Source organism: Bactrocera tryoni, chromosome 4 (assembly GCF_016617805.1).
Source record: "Bactrocera tryoni isolate S06 chromosome 4, CSIRO_BtryS06_freeze2, whole genome shotgun sequence".
NCBI classification, from domain to species: Eukaryota; Metazoa; Arthropoda; class Insecta; order Diptera; family Tephritidae; genus Bactrocera; species Bactrocera tryoni.
In genome coordinates this window covers 76365620-76387078 of record NC_052502.1, presented here as the reverse complement: position 1 = coordinate 76387078, position 21459 = coordinate 76365620, and the positions used below count along the sequence as shown (strand labels likewise).

The 21459-nt window shown below is 31.3% G+C and overlaps 1 protein-coding gene across 2 annotated transcripts in view; it reads left to right on the top strand.

The window, feature by feature from the left end:
* Nucleotides 1–20290, top strand: part of LOC120775825 (cyclin-dependent kinase 11.1) — a 28192-nt gene extending 7902 nt beyond the window's left edge. Inside the window, exons 2-9 of one of the 2 annotated variants that reach the window (XM_040106181.1) lie at nucleotides 9274–9464; nucleotides 9568–9651; nucleotides 11025–11135; nucleotides 11555–11792; nucleotides 11953–12146; nucleotides 14331–14520; nucleotides 14609–14779; nucleotides 19120–20290. In XM_040106181.1, the coding sequence (XP_039962115.1) occupies nucleotides 9274–9464; nucleotides 9568–9651; nucleotides 11025–11135; nucleotides 11555–11792; nucleotides 11953–12146; nucleotides 14331–14520; nucleotides 14609–14779; nucleotides 19120–19472 (1532 nt within the window). In that variant the 3' untranslated portion in view covers nucleotides 19473–20290. Of the gene's footprint in view, nucleotides 1–9273; nucleotides 9465–9567; nucleotides 9652–11024; nucleotides 11136–11554; nucleotides 11793–11952; nucleotides 12147–14330; nucleotides 14521–14608; nucleotides 14780–15802; nucleotides 15866–19119 lie in introns of those variants that run through there. The other variant, XM_040106183.1, reaches the window with a different exon arrangement.
* Nucleotides 20291–21459: the final 1169 nt, after the last annotated feature.

Genomic DNA, 21459 nt, shown 5'->3' with positions numbered 1-21459 from the left:
TTTTAACTTTGTTTTCCAAAGAAATTTTATATCCAGTATAAAAAGGCTCAAAGCATACAATAATTAAGTATCCATAATTCAAAAAATAGAAAAATATACATAACTTTTGTAAGTACAAATTTTCCGCGCATGCTACTTTTTGCGGTGACGCCACAACCGCAAGCAAAATTACCACTTTATACTATGTACATAAATTCTATGATACGCAACCAATTTAGCACCTTTCGTCAGCTTTTCTTCGACGAACTAGTTATTCGTCGCTTTTACAACACTCATCGTCCATTCTCACCACTTACTGTAACACGGAATTTCTGCTGCCTCAAATAATATTTTTACATATTTATGCATCCACAATTCTTTGGCTTCCTTTTAATTATTACCGAACACCGTTGGCCGCCTTCGATGCACCTTCTGCCGAAACTACATACATATGTACACACTCACCTCATTTCCCTTAGCGTGTTTCGTAAACATTTACCTTTTCCATTGTTTGCCTCATCATTGTGCGCTGGCGTTGCAGGCTTGCCGCCTGAGGTCACCGCTTATTTCGCTTGCTGGAAGCGTACAATTTAACTCTTTAGTATATTTCCCTCTTCACTCTGTACAAACTAATTAATTTGCTGGTTTTGTGTGAAAATTTCACAGAATATGCAATAAAGTTGGCTCCGGCGGCTATTACATAGTTCTAGCAAAATTTGCCTGACCTTTCTCTAGATAATTATTGCTCATTCATAATTTTTTGAGCCTTTCCTTTTGTGTCTGTAGACTAAAAAAAAAAATCTAACCCACTTTTGACGCCAATTTATTGGTACGTTTTCCTTCTTTTCATTTTATTTATTTTTGTTTTTCTTTTTTTTTTTGAATTTTCTTTTTTATTATAATTTTTTTTTTTGCATTTCTCACTATGTTTTTCCTTTTTTCTTCCATTTGTAAAATTGTATAAACACACGTGACTGACAGCATGTCTTTTCTACAAATTTGCCCCTTACAAATTGTATGTGAACAGAACATAAATGTGTGAATTTGTTTTCCTTTTTCTGAGTGTTTGCACCTGTATGCATATTTTTAGCAATTGCAAATTTTCTCTTAATTTATTTTAGTAACAACATGTGGCTTCTTAGTACTTTTCTATCGTTCGCTATTTCTTTTTGCACCCTTCGTGCTTCAATTGGCAGACCTCCATCGATTTTCTATTGTCTTTTATATACATACATATGTATGTACATGTATAACCGTTGTTTTTGTACATTACTTTTTGCGTTATGACGCTCACGTTTTATTTTTTTTACTGTAACTGCTGCCACTATCAACAGGATCGCGTGACAGAACATCACTTGATGTTTTCGTTGCTTTTCAAATTGCTTGCAAAACATATAAACATGTTTAAATGGGCAGCGATTTCGATTAGCTCGCTTTTCTAATTCTATATTGTCAATAGTTAAGTAATGCGCGGATGTTCACATATGGATTGTATGAGTATAATACTCATGATCAGCAGCTATGGCTCTGCTTATAGTTGTATTTGATATATCGATAACGAGTTTCCAGCTCTGCTGAAAATATTTAATAACAAATATTGATCTAAATACAAAATATGCCTACAAATATTTACATTTCTCCAGCCCCTTAGCGTCCTTAAATTATTATCACGTTTTAGTTAACCTACAAATTATCAGTTTCCTCAATCACGCCTCCAAAAGTACACATAAATTCCATTCAATATCTGCATTCTTGCTATATTTAGCTGCAAATTGATTTCATATGCGTGCTGCCTATTTTTAAACCGATATACATATGTATGCATATATGTATACAGCACTAGTTCCGATCGCTTCAATGGCTCTGATAAACAGTGGCTTATTTTTATCACAAACGCGGTGACGTCGTACGTACATATTATTGCAATCTTGTGATCTATCTTTAGACGTGTTAATATGCTAAACATGATGCTTCTTCCCTCTACAAACAAATACAAATACAAACAATCATAAATTTAAGTTTCACGAATTGTTTTGTCACGATCACATGTCATTAGCGCTCTTTAAGCCAGCACGCCGCGCATACTTATATATTTACATACATACAGACAAACTATACAATATATTAGACTATACAATAACAATAAAGCACAAACAATCACACATGATAGTGTCTGCCTCAATTGGTGTGGAGCAGTTTATTGAGCGAATTAGACAAAAGTATTGAGTACTCATACTTTGATACGACGCTGGCTATGTTCATAGAGCAATTTCGCTAATTGACTGATAAAAGAAAGAAAAGGTCGAAGAAATTTCGATAGCCTAGAAAGAAAGCAATTTTTAGCGTTATTTTTTCTCTATTTTTGCTTTTTTGCAGGGCGTCCCTAAGTACGCTATAATATTGCTATTTTTAATATCAATAAATGAACACGAGTGCCATGAATTATTTATTACTTTTATATCAAGCGATAATTAAACAGCGTTCGTTATTTAAACCACTATAAAATATCGAAAACCAAATTATTCTGACCGAAGTACACACACGCTTAGCTAATTCGCCTATATAAATACATAAAGGATTTTATTATATATTATTTCAACTAAATATATGCAAATTTGTAATTAGTCGCTTAGTTTTGTCTAACTGACGTCTGCTGATCGCAGCCAAATATAATATAATCGATCACTTTCAATGAAACGCCTTTGTAAGCAAACATAACAGTGTGTACACACTGTATCACATAATTACCTAATTATCATGTGCTCATGTGATTTTTACAATTTCAACTATAAAGTAATTATACAGTCGCAATGTCCACAAAAGCATTATAAAAATGTTTGATAAGAGCGCACAATAGGTTTTCGCTAAGTAACGCTAATTGCCATTTTATACCAACACCAGTTAAGACAGCACAGCCCTTTTTCGCATTTGATTGACGTTGATCGGTATTTTTGCTGGATTTCAATTTCCTGTCTTTATTTGTAAGCAAAACAGCTTTTTCAGCCTGCCAAGCCAGTTAGCCCTAAAATTCACATACTCTTTTTTAGTGTGAGCCAATTTATTATTTAAATATTTGTTGCAAATCAAGAAAAAAAAATAAGATGTGCAATGGCTGCTTTAAACCAAATTGTTTAAACTAACTTAATTCACATAAATGTGCTAAAAAATTCATATTTTTATCGCAGCACAATTAACACTTGTTTAAGCAAATCTTGCACTTTTTAAATTCAAATTTACTTGCTTTTTTAATGTTGGATTTTTAGCTTTATTTTTTCGCTATTTTTGTTTTTTGCAGGGTACCTCTAAGTACGCTATATTTGGCTTGCAGAAATTGTTCTTTTAAAAAAATAAGTGACAGATCCGTGTTGTGTACTGTTTAATTAAAGAGAGGGGCGAAAATTAATTTATGCTAGTGGCAAGAACTAATTTATTCAAGTGTCCATCTCCAGTGTAGCTACCTCAGCCAACACTCGTGAATCTGTTTAAATACCACTGAAGATATTTTCCACTCATCACTGCCATAAGTGCTGATCAATAAGTTTTAATTAATTATATTATTTTTTTTTTTTTGCTATTTGTTATTCGCCTTCATATCAGCCAGTAAATATTTGTGCAAAGTGAATTCCATGCTAACTAACTAAACCAACCGTTTTTTTTTTGTTAGTTTTAGTAATGAACAGAACTTATTGGTAATTTTTTGTTCTCAAACATGGGAATATCTCTTGCTATTAATACAATTTATTTATTAAATATTTGATTTCTGTAATGTCCATGCGTACCACAACAATATGCACCCGCGGAAAACGCCAGCTGTCGTAAGCCCATTAAATAATACAACTATGAAGAGGGCTGGCGATGGCGACATTGACATTGCGGCGTCTGTTGATGTCTTTATTAATAGCGTTTGTGCTAACTAATTATTTTTTTGAAAATCTCTCCTTGCAACATTTTACAAATTATTTATTACAATTTAATTGCTCTTGGCCTCAGTGCTTGCTTGCGGGTAGACAAGTCTGCCTACCTGTGTCTTCGCGCTTCACCAAACGCTTTTAATGAGTTCGTTTGCGTACCATTTGCTTAGAAGCTTTTCTAGCTGATATTAGATGTTTCATTGTACCATAACAATTTAAATAATTTCGTTGCAAATTAAGCAGCAGTGCAGGAATGATGAATTCATGTAAATTAAGAGAAAATAATGTGCGCTTATTTGTCAGCCAGAGAAGTGCGCCAATGCTTATCGCATGCGATATATTTTCTGACGTGCAAGATTTTTGCTTTTCAATCCAAATTGCAAATTGCTCATGGAATCAAGATTTCGTCGAAAATCAATATTTCTCTGCGCATTAAATATGCTGGCGTTGACACAAACGGTATTTTTTGCTTTTTTATGCGCTTCCTGTGCATTTGATTATTATCTCTCAATAAAAGCTAGAGTCTGAAATGCAAATATTGTTTTGTAATAATTTTGTAAAACGTTTAGCTGCAGCTTGCATTCGTTCGGTACTGTTTGCTCGCTCACTCATTACTCGTAATTAATTTTCGACAGTTTTCGTAATTACGCGCCGCAAATCAAATCGCATTTTTCATGCGACCCAACACAAACCGAAATTTGTCTACCTTTGATTCTCAATAGTTTATTTATTTTGGCCCATAGCAATTTAAGACACTTTCAGCAGCGGGCCTTAGCTGAAGTGTTGCTTCGGCGAGCACAGAAAGCGGCGGGTGTGTGGTGAGCCGCAATGATTTCCACTATTTTTTACACTATACATATGTTGCTTGAATGCGAAAAATTGCATTGCAAAAGAAAACACAACCGAACTGTTGGGAGGAGAAAAAATGAAGAAGTGCATTCGTCGTGTGGCATTCGTTGTTCATTGCGCTGCTTGGCGCAGTTGCTCTTCATTGACGACAATCGAAGATCGTTTTTTTATTTATCTAACGCTCAGATAACTTTGATTTCTGCTCGTTTTTTTCATCTTTCACTAATCAAACGTCATGCCGATAGCTTAGAGCGCACTCAAGGAAAAATAAAAAAAGTTCGTTTAGCCGATACTAGAAAGAACTAAAAAAATCTACAAAGGAGCAGTTGCCGTGCGAAAGCAATTATTGTGGCTGACAGCGAGTCCCCCGTGATTTGCCAAAGCAGTATTGCAGTAGTTTCCGCTGGTCGTCAATGCAATTAACTCGTACATTTAGTGCAACTGCAACGGTCCATTTTTTATAATTTGTTTTATAGTGCTCACGCGCGTGTCCCTGTGTTGTTGGTATCGTTTTGGTCGCTTAATAAGGCGATTAAACTAGGTCAAAACCAAATTGTTAAGTGAAGTGGCTTGCAGTGTGCAAAAAAAACATTACAGAAAGCAGACGAAATTGTGTCATTGCATTTGAAAAATTTAAAAAACACCAAAGTCAAGTTAAAAAGTAAAGCAGCATCAATACGAAAAAATTGTAACGCTTTAAAACGCTTCCAAAGCGTTACTTCGCAAACCAAACTATTTAAAAAAAAGTACTTTTTCTCCACTCGTGCGTAATCGTTTCGACGATTACATAGTAAACGCCTTCAAAGTGATCAAAACGGGGCGCCCGCGTAAAATAATAAAAATCGTACGTAAGAAAAAGAAAAATGGCAGCGATGGCACCAGTGAAACTGACACCGAAAGGCGTAGTTCCGCCACATCGCTGACCACAACTACCCGCTCTTTTGACACAGACGATGATAATGGTAATAGTATTGGTGATAAGTCAAAATCTGTTGGTATGATACGCGTTTCTTCCGCCGGCGCTGCATTAACGAAGCTCCCAAATACTACAGCAAATGCATCCGGTGTTAGCTTACAGAAGAAGCCGCCCATTGCGGCGGAGACGCTCAAAGCCAAGCTACTTAGTAAACAAAATGCATGTGATAGTACCGACACAACAACTAGTAGCGAGACGACAACGACCACTACAACTACGACATCCACTGATACGTCGTCCAGCAGCAGCGGCAAACGCGCACCGCCACTATCAAAAGTGAATGGCCTCTTAAGCCGCACCAATTCGAAGCAATATGATCCAAGTAATATGAGGAAAATAATAGAAATAGCGCAAATTTGTGTGAAATCGAGCGAGCAGCACAAAAACGAGTTTTTTTTTTACTATACAAAGTCAAATGTAGTGATTTAATTGCATCAAATCATAATAATCATAATCGATATACATACATACAGCAACCAAAGCAACGATTTTCGATACCTTGCTTAAGCTGTAATTGCTTTCGCCAGTATATAGAGATTATTAGAATTAAAAAATTTTAAGAATTGTGTCTACAGAAATCGTTAAAGATAAAAACTTTGTTAGATTTATAATGGAAATCTTTTTAAATCATGTAGGTAGTTATGTATTTACACATGCATTTTGCAGCTGACAATTTATTTTCTCACAAATTATGATAATTGCTTTAAGCTGCGCCAGCATTTTAACAAATAATTTCATACTAAATTTTTATAGCAATCTGTTTTAGTGCTTGTTATCTCTCGTGTGTGGCGCTACCTTACACCAGTATTTGCAAATTGTTTTGACCAACTTTTAAATTCTGTCCTCTTACGGTCGCCGCCAGCTGTGACGCTTCTCTAATGCTGAATATTTACCACGGCTCATAAAATGTTTTATCATTTATTTACTGTTCTTGTGGTTTATTATTTTACACTATTTGCTGACATTCATTGCGCGTTGAGCAGGAATAGTTATAGAATAGAGTTTACTGCTACTTAATTATTAAATTATTTTGCAACTGGTTATAATTAATATTTTTATTTTTACATGTTATTTGGTTTTTTGTTATTAATTTACGCAAACAAGTAATTGTATATTTTGATTGCTCTTTAAATCCACTTAAGATTGTTTATGTTTTTGCTATAATTTTATCTCACTAAACTCTATAACCCTTCAAGTCATGGCAGTTCGGATGCAAATTTTATTCAACAAATCCAATAGTTAATCCTATCTAGAAAAAGTGTGATCACTATATAAAGTATGCTCACATACTAGCAATTACCCAAAAGTAGCTGCAGTTATCGATTTTCGCTAATCTTAATTTTATAGCAATTGTTCGTACATAGTATCTGTATGTATTTACCAAAATATATACATAAGTATTTTAGTATTACCAAAATATATACATATATGCATTTTACAATTTTTACTCTACTTTTAATAGTACGCTCAATTCTTCATCACCTTGACAGGTGCACATGAAAAAAGTGACAATCACAACCTTCGCTTTCTACTTTAAGATACAGAAAAATGTTGTAATTTTGCCAAATTTAATTGAAATAAAAATATTTGCCGAAAACAGCAAAGTAAAAAGACAAAAAAAAAGTGATTGTTGACTTTAAGCGTCCAAAAAATAAACAACAATTTTTATAGCAATTAAAAATTTTAAATTTACTACTTTTGAAAATAATTAGCTTACTGCAGCTGTCATACAAACTTGCTTGCTGCTTACTGCGGCATTTGGATTGACAGTTTAAATGTCAAAGTTAAGGGCAATATGCATTGAGGAAGGGAATAAATACATGTCAACACCTGCCACAGCTGTTTCAAAGCAGCAAGTTAAATAAAAACATAAACCATTGAAATAGTAAAGGAAAAGGCATTGCAAAACACTGCTTTCTCTTCGGTCTTGCTTCCTTCAATGAGATTTGATTGACACATACTTGCCATTGGGTTCAGAGGCAAACGCCCATCCACCCGCATACTACAAGCAATAGCATTACGCTGTATTTTTTCCTCTTCAACGACAACTGTGCACTCGTGCCTTACACGCAATTTTTTTTGCTGGCTTCTAACTTACACAACAACGTGTCTAGTTTATACAACTTAAAGCATGTGTTTACTCGTGTTCCAAAATTAGCTTACTGTTTTTGTATTTGATCACTCACTGTATTTTATCAACAAGGCGAAATTAAATTCTTTGTTAACACTTTTGAGACACTGAGTACACAATATATATGTATGTGTGTGTAAGAACATAACGCTAAAGCTTTTGTCTGAGATAGTAGCAAGTTTAGCGGCCTAAAATTTCTTACTTTCATTACATGCAACTCTGTGTGCATGTTGGTGCTTTTGAAATGTAAACAAATGATAATAAATGCAAATAGCGATTATTCTTCATACAAAGGTGTATATTTATCAAGCGTATTAATCTTCCGAGATTTCCATTGGCACACAGACACATACGCGCAATTAATGCAATAAAAATTAAAGCCAAGAAATGGCAGTAATATTTGTGGCGATAAGCGCACTACTACATAAAAATAGCCACAGAAACAAAGCCCGCCACTGTCGAGAGTAAATTTATTATAACTTTTATTTTTTATTATTATAATGCTATTGTTGAGAATTTACTGCGGCAGATTGTTAATATATATTTTTTATGCTTTTGCTAATAGTAGTAGATGTGTGTTTATGGCTTTGTTTTTAGCAACGCTCCAGTTTTCAGTTGGCAACCAAATTAGTACATGAAAAGTAAAAGAAAAATTAATATTGCTGATAACCAGTTGCGTAAACACCTCATTTTTTTGCGCTGCTCGCTCATAAAGTCATAATTAAGTCTCAAATATACGCAAAAAAAGTAAACAATTACTATTTGTAACCAATGACCATTTCTTTACACCACGCACTTTGCTCTACGCGCGCTATTTCTTAACCCCTGTCACCCTGCCACCATGGTCAAGGTATGCGTCAGCTAATTGGTAAATTAAATGGTCTATGGCCTGAACATAGCGTTGCGAATTCTATACCAAAAGAAATCGATCCAACGAAAGAGAAACTGGAAGGTGCCTGGGAGACGATAGGTAATTTGGAGACCGCAGCAACTGTATTTTTGTGAAATTTATTTTTAAAATAATATTTTCAAAAAAAATCCGCGTATAAATTGTATTTATACAAATAAATAAATAATTTTTAAGTTAAACGTGTAACCGCTTTCTAAATGCAATTTTCGATTTTCGATGATATTAATTTGACAGCAATTTTATTTATGTACCGATGTAGATATAAGTATGCATTTAGTACTATTTTACCAAAATATCTTTTAGAACTTTTACTCTACTTTCAATAGAACTGAGCTTAGAAGCAATAAAATTAGAAACTTTTTATACTAGTATTAGTGTTAATGTGTTATAGAAACTTGTGCCTTACTTTGTAAAACTTTCAGTTAAATGTCGTGCTGTATACGTATACATATATTTTTTAGTTCAACATATTATTTATAGCATTTTTAACAAATATACTTAATTTTCAATCCTCCAGGCAGAGATGGTTCCAAGATTACAACAGTCGTCGCCACACCTGGCCAAGGTACTGACCGTGTGCAAGAAGTTTCCTACACAGATACCAAGGTGATCGGCAATGGTAGCTTTGGCGTGGTCTTTCAAGCGAAATTATGCGATACCGGCGAGCTGGTAGCTATCAAGAAAGTTTTACAAGACAGACGATTTAAGGTAAGCATTTGCTTAGCAAAATAAAATTAATTACTGCTGAAATATATGTAATATATACATATGTATATGCTAACTAATTGCTGTCATTTTTTCTTTCCCGCAGAATCGTGAATTGCAAATTATGCGCAAACTGGAGCATTGTAACATTGTAAAACTTTTGTATTTTTTCTATTCGAGTGGTGAAAAGGTGAGTATCTTTTTTCAAAAATCAAAAATGTTCCATTCTATTTTCATTAACGTATGAACGCACACACGCGCCAAAACTAACAACAACTACACATTAATCAAATAATTTACCAGAAATTGCATAAAATGTACTAAGCATAACGCCTGCACCGATTTATAACCATACCACTCTACCTCATATGGCCAGCAGCTAGCAACACTACAATCAAGTGGAAATGTGTCATATGATGTGTGTTTATTAATTTCGCATGCAAAAACAACAACGTATATGAATGCACATTTGTTTGGTCAACTTTAACCACATAACTGCAATTATCATCACATATTCGTGGACCTTTCTTACTTTTTAGTTTCCTTTCTCAATTATTTCATACAATATGCCACGCCAACCTATACCTATCAATATTTTAAGTTTAAAAACTAATATATCAATTCTTTTTTTATATTTATAATTATATGTACAACTATAAACTGCGCTTTGTTACGCAAAAAATGCATTTCGAAAAACAATCGAATTTCGCAAATATAAAATTTACACAAATTGTATGAAAATTTGTGTACGCGCCAATTTCTAAAAATTGTTTTCAACTTTCCAATGCAACTCTAAAACCAAAAACATAAATCAAACTAAAAATGCAGTTAGCCGAATTCCCGATCGATATTGGCATCTTCGCCAGTGTCCTTAAACCGCAGGTAGCTAAAAAGTGTTACATGCAAAAAATAAATCAAACAAATTTGTAAAATATCAAATATCTTAGATACTCATCTCATCGATAAGAAAACAAAAAAAAATATTACGAAACAAAAGTTACTAAATTAAACAGCAACTACGACGACTGTCGCAACAACAGCAAACATAAATAAAACGTATAACTCATGTCATCACGACATTTGTTTTGTTAGTGCTAACTAAAAATTCTTAAAAATTACTGCTATACTCTACTGTAAAAGCTTGTTGCAGTAAAAATGTGAGACAAATTTACAAACTGCATTGTATATAAAAGTACACACTGCTTACAATTTTTCTACTACGCTCCCCACACATGATAATTAACTTACTGCTCGCGTCGCTGTAAAATTAATACAAACAAAAATAAAAAGAAAAACTTGAAATTTCAAAATGTAAATATGCAATACATAAAACTTAGTGGTAATTGCCAGCTACTACACGACGTAATAATATTCGAAAAATTATCTTACATACTCCCCACATTTTCTCACCATCCTAACCGATTTAAAAGTGTTTTCGTTTTTTATCAAACGTTTTATTATACGCCAGTCGCTAAATGTGCACTCTTTCTGTGGCTGTTCTGCATTTGATTACTAAACAGTTATTTAATAATGTTATATGTTCCCGCTTTCTCTTTACCACAGCGTGATGAGGTATTTTTGAATTTAGTTCTCGAATATATACCAGAAACCGTATACAAAGTGGCACGTCAATATGCCAAAACCAAGCAAACGATACCAATTAATTTTATACGGGTGAGTAAACGTGTTTTTCTTTTCTTTACATTATAATGAAAAAATACATATGTATGTATATAGAAAAGTTATTTTATATAACGTATTTTTCTTATAATATTTATTTACTTACTTTATCTTAACCTACAAAAATCGATAAGAAAAAAAAATGATATAGTGTGCCTTAGAAAAAAAATATATTTATATATTTATTGTTATTTATATATTTATATATTTATATTTATTAAAATATATTTTTACATTTCTTATTTTATATATTTTTATTGATATTTTTTATCTAAATAAATTTTTTAATATATTAATTTATATTTCTATTTTTATATTCAAAAATATTTATTTTTAATATTTTAATTTTAATTTATATTTTTGTATTCATAAATATTTATATCTAATGCCCGCCTTTATTATTTCATCCGCAGCTCTATATGTATCAACTATTCAGAAGTTTGGCTTACATCCATTCATTGGGTATCTGTCATCGTGATATCAAACCGCAAAATTTACTCTTGGATCCAGAGACGGCTGTGCTGAAATTGTGCGATTTTGGCAGCGCCAAGCAACTTTTACACGGCGAACCGAATGTATCATATATTTGCTCGCGGTATTATCGTGCACCGGAATTAATATTTGGCGCCATTAATTACACTACAAAAATTGGTGAGTTTTCAAAATATATGTATGTATATATTTTCTAAAAAAAACACAATCAAAAAAATGTGCTGAATATAAATTATTTATAAGCCGTTGATATTTTTTTTGTGCCCATTGCAAACCAAGCAACAATTTGAGTATTCTTTCTTTTCTTTCTCACTTTTAGATGTGTGGAGCGCCGGCTGTGTATTAGCTGAATTACTACTCGGCCAACCAATTTTCCCCGGCGATTCTGGTGTCGATCAATTGGTTGAGGTCATCAAAGTTTTGGGCACACCGACACGAGAACAAATACGCGAAATGAATCCAAATTACACGGAATTCAAATTTCCACAAATTAAGAGTCATCCATGGCAGAAAGTAAGTGCTAAAAATATAATTACTTTAATTCAATACGTAAAAAAACACGTAATTAAAAGCAGTTAGTCATTGAAGTTGAAAGTAATCGAAAGTCGATAACTCCAGATGCGTAATACAAACTGAAATTAATGTAAATAAATAGAAAAATGTTAGGTTTTGAAAAATTGCATGTAAACATTTCTACAAATGTATCGGAAAACAACGGTTTATTGTCTATTTGTTAGCTCAGAATTTTGTGCGTACTTGTTCATCAATTATTGATTTATCGAGTTTCGACTATTTTTTCAGTTACAATTTTAAACGTTTTCACTTAGTGTAGCCAGTGTATGCGGTATTTATTTAATTGCTGCCTTGTACGTACAAACATACGTATGTTTCATTGTTAGTCGAAATTAGTATCTTACTCTTAGGCTTTCGTTAATATCATGTTCTATTCTATTTTACGCCACCCATTACCAAACAGCAAGCAACGAACCACCCACATCATTCACTCCACAATATTATTTGAATTGTTTCCCTTCACTCTCTGCCACTTTACTATAGTTTGCACATCCATATTATATATAATATTTTTCCATTTACGCTCTAGTTAGAAAATTTCTTATATGCCATTCGCCTTCAAATTGTCTATTTGTATACAACTATTTGTCTTTGTATTTGTGTTTAACCGAAGTGTGAACTATTTGCAGTCACTACTTGAACGTAGCCAATTTTCAAGCGCCCTAAACCAGAAGCAACGTTGGAGAGTAAGCAAAAAAAAAAAAACTAAAACCGAACCGAACACGCCGACATAACAACAATAAGCAAAATTTTCTAGTTAACACACACAAGTAAACAAACTAAAATCACAAAAAATATACACAAAAAAAACTTGTACAAGCACAAGTGCAGTACGAAAAGCTCAAGAACCTAGTACTTTGAAGATAAGTTCAAAAGCAAAAGAAACCAAAAAATTGTGAAACCGAACAAAAGCAAATTAGTGGCTTACCTACCACCTCCTCTAACAGTCGGTATCGATTTAAATATTTACCTTAACTTAACGTTTCATACACTTGAATTGTATTGTTTTCACTACTGAATTGGCTGCCTCATGACTGACTACGCTAACTTTCTAAAAATAACTATCGATTGGCTGTGTTTTTTAGTTAATTTGATTTTCCTTTTGATTTGAAAACAAAAATTGAAATGTATCGTCCGCTTTGAAAACAATTGAATTAATAATACGTATGAATTTGTATCTACGTGCGTGTGTGCGTGCGCATACTACACGTTGCTTCCACAATATCGGCTCACACTGCAATTAATCCACATACAAGCCAGCAGCGCGCCTACATTTCGCCGTTCCGTTTCAGCTGCTGACCCTAGCATATACTCGAGTGCGTGTGTCATGTAGGAAATTGCTGTAAATACATTACAAATATTTGCATACTTTATTCATTTACTTTCTGTTTTGTTTATCTTAACCTCACTTAGCAACAATATCACACATTATCCTTCTACATTTTTGCGCAAACGGCCAAGTTGCGCTACTCTATCACGCCTATCATGTTTTCTCACATCCAAGGTTCAAATATGGGAGGGAAATCGAAATATTATAGTTTTTGTTTAATTTCCCTGCTTACACCTCAAATATATACACTTGTATAAATTATGAACATATTTAAGCAGCCACGACTTTTTCATGTGTATAGAAAAGATGAATCGGGCTTTTAGAAAAAACTTTTGCATAGCTATAAAATTCAAAAACAAAATTGAAAAAAGTTCAAGAATTAAAGTAAATAAAATAAATAAACATAGCATACCTTTAGGCGCATAAATGAAAAACAGACCATTTTCACTATACATAAAATTCATAAAATCCCCTGCCACTTACATTTTTTCAAAGCTTTAATAGTATACATTTCTTAAAGCACATTTCAGTCAAAAAATAAATTCTTTTTTAGTTACTGTACATATTTATTTAGTTGTAAACAAATGCTGAAGCTTACAATCCAGTTTGTTTCATTGGATTTGACGGAATCGTTCGCCCTTTTTTCCAAACCAAGTTTTAATATAAACTGCGTTCCTACGTTTTTTCCTAATTTTGTATAGTTTTTGAAATGACAATTTTTCAAATTCTAAAAAAAAATAATTTTTAATACAAATTTATTAATTTTTTTTTTCACTTATTTCTCATTCGCGCAGGTTTTCCGTATACGCACTCCGACAGAAGCTATCAATCTGGTATCACAACTGCTCGAGTACACGCCCAGTGCACGTATAACGCCACTAAAGGCGTGCGCACATCCATTCTTCGATGAACTGCGTCAAGAGGGCAACACTACATTGCCCAATGGTCGGCCTATGCCGCCATTATTTAATTTCACAGAGCATGGTAAGTGTGCGCAATCATAGTTTAATTTCCAACTTTTCCAATTTTGTGGACTTCAATATTTATTCGTGTCCGCTACGTTTTTACACAGAACTATCGATACAGCCAAGCTTAATCCCACAATTGTTGCCAAAACATCTGCAAAATAACAGCGCAGGTCGACCGGTTGCCGGTGCTGGTGGCGAGGGTGCTTCTGGCTCAGCATCAAATCCGTCAAGTGGCGCCGGTACGCCAGGCGGCGCAACTTCCCAAGCAACTTCAGGTTAGTACTCTTTCGAAACTATAAAAATTCAAAAAACAAAAGTATGGAAAAAAACAAAAAATTTGGCAGAAAAATTACATAAAAGACATTGTTAATTGTTAATTTTTGCGGTTTTATGTAAATTGTTGTTACTGTTTTTACCTACACTTGTTCTGTGTTGTGGCCTTACCGAATTGTATTTACAACACTAAAAATTAAAACTGAGTGTATCTTCGCATGCTGCGCCGTTGAGATTGAAAATATTGAAAAATATTATGAAAAGGCAAAGAAAATGTCGACGTTTTGTAGTTTTTTTTTTAATTTGTAGGCGGTTTTGGTTTTTCTAGTTTCATACTCTATTATTTCTACAGAATTCTTTATTACTATCATTTATATTATAAACAAAATTCATGGAAATTATGTAACTAAACATTCATTGTTTGTAATATGGCATAACTTTATTTATTTTTTTATTTTATTTTGTTTTAATATTTGTTGATTGAAATTTTTGGTTTCTGTATTAATTAATTATGCTTTTTATTGTAATTATTTTTTTTTTGTGTTTTGTTTATTTTTTGTTTTTATTAATTTTTTGTTTTATTTTCGTTAATTTTTTTCTTTTATATATTATTTTTGATTTTATTTTTATGTATTTTATCAATATATAAATATGTATATACATATATATATTTTAATTTTTTAATAAAGCAGTTTTTTATTCCTTTTTTATTTTATATTAATATATTTTTCTTTTTTTATATTAATTTTTTTTAGTTTTTAATTTACTTTTTTAATTATTTAGTTTTTTTTTAATAATTAATTTTTTTTATTTTTTTAATTAATTTTTTTTTAATATTTGTTGTTTGAAGTTTTTTGTTTCTGTATTAAGCATGTACTGTCCATATTTCAACTTCCTTTATTTTGTGAACTCACTCTATTACTAAGTTACTCTAAACTTTCTTCTTTTGTGTTTATATACTCCTTTCCCTTTCTTTATTTTATCTGAAAATATATATATGTTTGTATATTTTTATTTTTTTACAGATTCATAGTGGCATAGTTCTTTCTTACGTTATGTTGTAATAATAAAAGAATATAAAAAACAAACAAGATTTCTTTAACAATATTAAAAAAAACAAAAACAAAAAACATAAAATTGTACCTATGCATACATAGAGAAGCAAAAATAAAAAATAACTAAATCAAGAGCAAAAAGAGATAGCAAAGAAAAAGAAAGCAAGCACAACAATCACTATATCTATCTAAATATACATATATAATATATTTATATATATTTAGTAAAAAAGCAAAACATATAAATTTAAATAAAGCAAAATTTCTGCAAAAAATATGTAATTATAAGCGAAGCACTGTAAGCAAGCAAAATTGCAACTTAGCAACTTAGAAGCATAAGACGGAGCAGCAGAAAGCGGCACAAGCAAGCAACTATTTCTTAAACCAAAACAAAACAAAAACAAAAAACAAAAATAAGTAAAGTACAGCGCGCAATTAAGCAACAAGAAAGCCGCACTTCTATAAATATATTCATAATTTTATGTAAAAAATTTGCATTAAATTTGTAGTTGATTTTTTAAACTTCTTTTTCTGTTTTGTATACGGTTTTAAACTTTTACAATTGCGCTGCTATAATTCTGTTTTTATGAGAAGCTGGCGGAAATTATTAAAAGCATACAAGAAAGAAAACAAAAAACTTTTTTGTTAATTTATGCAACTATTGCACAACACACACTCAGCCTCTGCACAAAATGCGTCCATTTTTGGTGTTATTTTAAAAGTTGGCAATTTTGAAATTTTTCGTAAACAAAAAAAAATAATTACGAAAATTTTTTAATTTAATAGTGTAGTTTGTGACTTCCATCCATATTTTGTGTTATTTCAAAGGTTGTCAGTTTTAAAATTTTTTGCAAAAAAAAATTGTAAAAGCGAAATTTTTTTCCTACGCATCGCGTTTGAAGTAGTGAAAGTTGAGGACCGCACTTTGAAGTTGGAGCGCTTGTGGGAACCAGTTTATGCCGTGCAAATCTATCGAAAGTCGATAACTAACAGGGTAAACCGCTGACTGATTCTGATGTGGACCGCGGTGCCGTCAACAGAGCCTAGAAAATATTTCAAAGAATTATACAATTTTTCAACACTTAATCACCCATGTAAAGTGAAAACACTCATGTAGTCAAGCGTAAGCTTAACTTAATAGCAAACAACTTAAGTGTGAAAATCCTTAATTTTAATGCGCACTCAAAGTACTAAGCCTGCGCACTTAATGAGCCTTTTCACTATAGCAGAAATTTTAAGAAAATATTTGTTTTTAATCACCACTTTATATTATATACCTAAACGCTCACACACAAACTATTTTATTTAACAAAAAATTTCATTATATTATGTAAACATATTTGCATGAAACGAAGAAGCTAGTTTTATATATAAAAAAAAATATGTAAACATAGTTTTTTTTCGTTTGCCTTGTTTGCCTTATTTTAATTTTATTTAATTTTTTAACGCAAATTAAGTCAAACCATGTTGTAAATTTTAAAAGAAAATATATAGCGTGGAATTAATTGTTAAATACAATATACATTTAAAACAAAAACAAAAAAATAAATGCTTTAAAAATAGAGAATTAAATTTATAATAATTATTATTTCTAATGAACAAACGACAAAAATATATGAAAAATTAAAAACAAGTAAAAAGAAATAAAAACAAAAATATTATATTAAAAAATGGAATTTGGGTTTTTCTCACTGTACGCCTAGTTATTGTTGTAGTTGTAGTAGTAGTCTTGTATTTACCGTTGTTTTTTGCTATTTTTCCGTTCTATGCTCCGCTTTTAGCTAGCAGTATGCTAAACGTAATTTTTTTTAGTAAAATTTCAGTATTCGAATTTTTTACCGTTAGTCGTAATTTTTATACTTTTTGTGTATTGGTTACAGTTATGACCATTTTTTAAAACATTTGAATTTTTTTTTATTTGCATATTTTTACTCGATTAAATATCTTGATATGTTTTATATACAGAAGGAATTGTATGTTTTTTAGATGTAATAAAAAATTGCCAGTGTAAAAAACTTTTAAAAAATCATTAGTTAATCAAAAATTATAAATTAAAAAACATATATATATAAAAAAAACGCTAAAATATAATAGTAAATAAATTAAAATATTAAAAAAATATTTAAAATAATAAAAATATGAAAAAAAAATTATTTAAAATAATTTAAACATTTAAAAAAATATATTTGAAATAATTAAAATATTTAAAAAAATATAATTGAATTAATTAAAATATTAAAAAAATTTTAAATTAATTTTTAATTAAATTATTAAAACTTTTCAAATAAAAAAAATAAAATATTAAAAAACATTAAAAAATTTAATAATTTTCTAAAATACTAGTTCTTTAAACTAAAAAAATTACCTAAAACTTAAAGTAAACAATCGAAGAAATAAATTTTAGCTACACCAAAGACATACCGATATTTTTATTGACGTATTCTCCAATATATAAGATAGCACAATATATGTACATACGTTTTGTTATTTTGAAAATATTTTATGACTGTGGAATACAATTTTTTAACCAAAAAGTATTAGTAAAAAAATAATAATTTACAAAAACATTTATTAAAAAGAAAATAATTATAAATTAAAAACAAAAATAATTATAAAGTAAAAAACAAAAATAATTATATTTTTTTTAAACAATAAAATATAACATTTTGAAAAAAATTTCATATAAATGCTAAATACATTTCACAAATAATAAATTTTTCTAACATTCTGTAGTGTATCGGTGCCATATTGTTAACGTCTTTCGCAGTATTTTCTATTGCGAAGAAATTTTTTTGGCAAATTGCTTTTTTGCATTTCAAAATCATATCAATATAAATAATTTATTAAATTCTTCTCTTTTAGCACGTAACAGTATTAAAAAAATAATAATAACAGTAGATGCCAAGCGAGCGCTAACCTTTGGCTGCTATTTTAGTGTCGCATGCAATTTATTAACATTTTTGTTGTTATCACACATACAAATTTACAATAAGAATTGCCGAATACATTAATATATTTAATATGAATTAAAAAAATTAACAATTAACGAAATGTCAATTTTAAGTTATCGAAAAGGTACGCCATTTTCGCTCTCTCTCACTGTCACCTGCTTTGCAGGCTAAGAATTGTCAAATTTACTAATCAAATGTACGTTATTATTATTCTTCTCCTACCCCTCCTGCATTTCACCAACAACTCCACATGTGACTCCACCACCGTGCACACACATACATACATCACACATCATTTGTTCAACCGATTTGGGGGAATACACATGCTGCGTGCAGGCACACAATCGAGCGCATCAGCTACAACCAGCAGTGGCGGCGGCAATGCAACAGTGGCCAACCCATCGTCCAGCGTCTCAGCTGCTGCGGCAAGTAGCGGCGCGCCTTCAGCGGCACAAGCAGCGCAAGCGAGCGGCGGCGATGCGGCCAACAGCAGCAATGGCGGTAACCAACAGCAAGCGTCTGCCAGCGGTGCGGCAGCAGCCGGCGCGGGTGATGCCACTTCGATTTCAAGCGCCGGTGGCGCCAGTGGCGGCAATGGCAATGGCGGCGGCAGTGGTGGCAGCAATAATAGCGGCGGCGGCGGCGGCAATGGCACACAGCCGCAACAGACAGCGACGACAATGGGTTAGCGAGCTGCAAACGAAGAAAATGGAGGGCCTATTAATTCTAATAAGAATAATTAAATTTAAAAACATAAAATATATAAAAGCTAAAATAAAAAGAGAAACATTTAAAAATAAAATAAATAATGCTAAAAATATATACATACATAGAGAAAAATAGTACGAGTACAGAAAGCAAAAACCGAAAATATAGAATGGAAAACATTAAAACAAAACACTAACATAAAATTAATTATATCTTATATAATAAATAATACATAATTATTAAAAGTAAAAAAAGCAAAAAAGGTAAAAAATTTGAAAAAAAATATTTGCAAAAAAAAATTAAAACTTAATTTGAAAAGGAAATAACTTCGTTAAGTTGTTAAATGAGTAACAACAATAACAACAAAACAAGAAACACAGCAAAGCGAAGTGTGAATTTGATTTTGAATGTTATGATTAATTTAATTATTAGCAGAAAGCATAGTTAGCAGTACAGTGCAGGCAGTTAGTAAGCGTATAGCGGCATATAAAAAAGTAAATAAAAATGTGCATAAAAAAGTTATGGAAAATCAGTAAAACAGAAGAATACTAATCAATTTCATATTGATAGCAACTAAAAATACACAAAAATAACAACAACAAAAAATTATAATAATATTTAAATGAAAACACTATTTAAATTTATTATTAACAAAACATAAAAAATAATAAAGAAAAAACTTAGCTTAAATAATAATAATCTGAATAAAAGATCACACATTTGAGTTGTATAGTTGAGGACTACAAATGTCACTGATGCTGATTGAAAATGAGTAGGGGCTAGTTAAGGCGCATATAAATAAGTAGCGCATGAAGAATACCAGCAGTTGCAGCAGTTTAAGTAAATAGCAAAACAGCAGCAACCGTTAACAGTTAGTGGTAAAAGAAAATGTAATCAAAAAATAAAAATAATATAAAAAAAAATAATAAATAACATAAATCACACAAAAAATTGTAAGAAATAAGCGTACATGGAACAGTGTAGGTAAATAAAGTGCGCCAGCAGGCAAGCGCGCGTACGAAACCGAAAATAAAGAACGATTTTGTCGCACTTTGCACTACTGTAAGCAAAAAAGAACTCATAACTGTATAACTGCAAGCAGATTCAACTAAAAACTTTATTAGCTAAAATCAACAGCAAACAATTTACAAATATAATTAAAACACACATAAGAAAAACAAAGCAAAACAAAAACTAACAGCATAAACAAACATAACTCTAAGTAAAAGCGAAAGAAAAAACAAAAAAATGCAATCAATCAAATGCGCTTCAAAAGCTAAACTACCAGCATGTTTGGCAACGCCATGCAGTGACAACAAGCAACACATACAAAACTAAACAAAACTGTGCATGTTTGTCAAACTTCAATTTCGGCATTGCAAACAAAAGCTAACATGTATAGCCGCAGTTTTGCCTATTTTATCGTTTTGTTTGCACGCATTTCGCCATTATGCCTTGCAGCTATTTAAAGTTTCAAATATAAACAGTCGAATGCTTGGCTGTAAGTAAAATAGTGTGATTTGGCGTCTGTGCGTAAACAAAAAAAATGTTACGTTATGGTGAAGCAAAATATTGATTTGCAATTTTCGCAACATTTTGTTTTAGCATTTCAAGTGAATTTAGCAAAAGTTACAGAACAAAATAATATTTTAGCTGCGTTTGAAGCCTAGCAGCAAAGCGCATTGGAAAGAAAGAAAATATAGCAGCAGAAGTTTAAATTTAATTACTAACTAAGCAAAATATGGAAATATATATATATACTAAATAGTAAAGAAGAAGAAACAAACAAACGGGGAGATTGCACGTCGCGGTAAGTTTTTTTTTCGAGTTTCATTTATTATGTGTATGTCGTTCTTTATACGTTAAACAAATAATTAAATGCAATTAAACTAATTAATAATATATTAGTTTTTATTATGATTATTAATAAATATTATTATTATAATTATTATTATTTATGTAAATGTA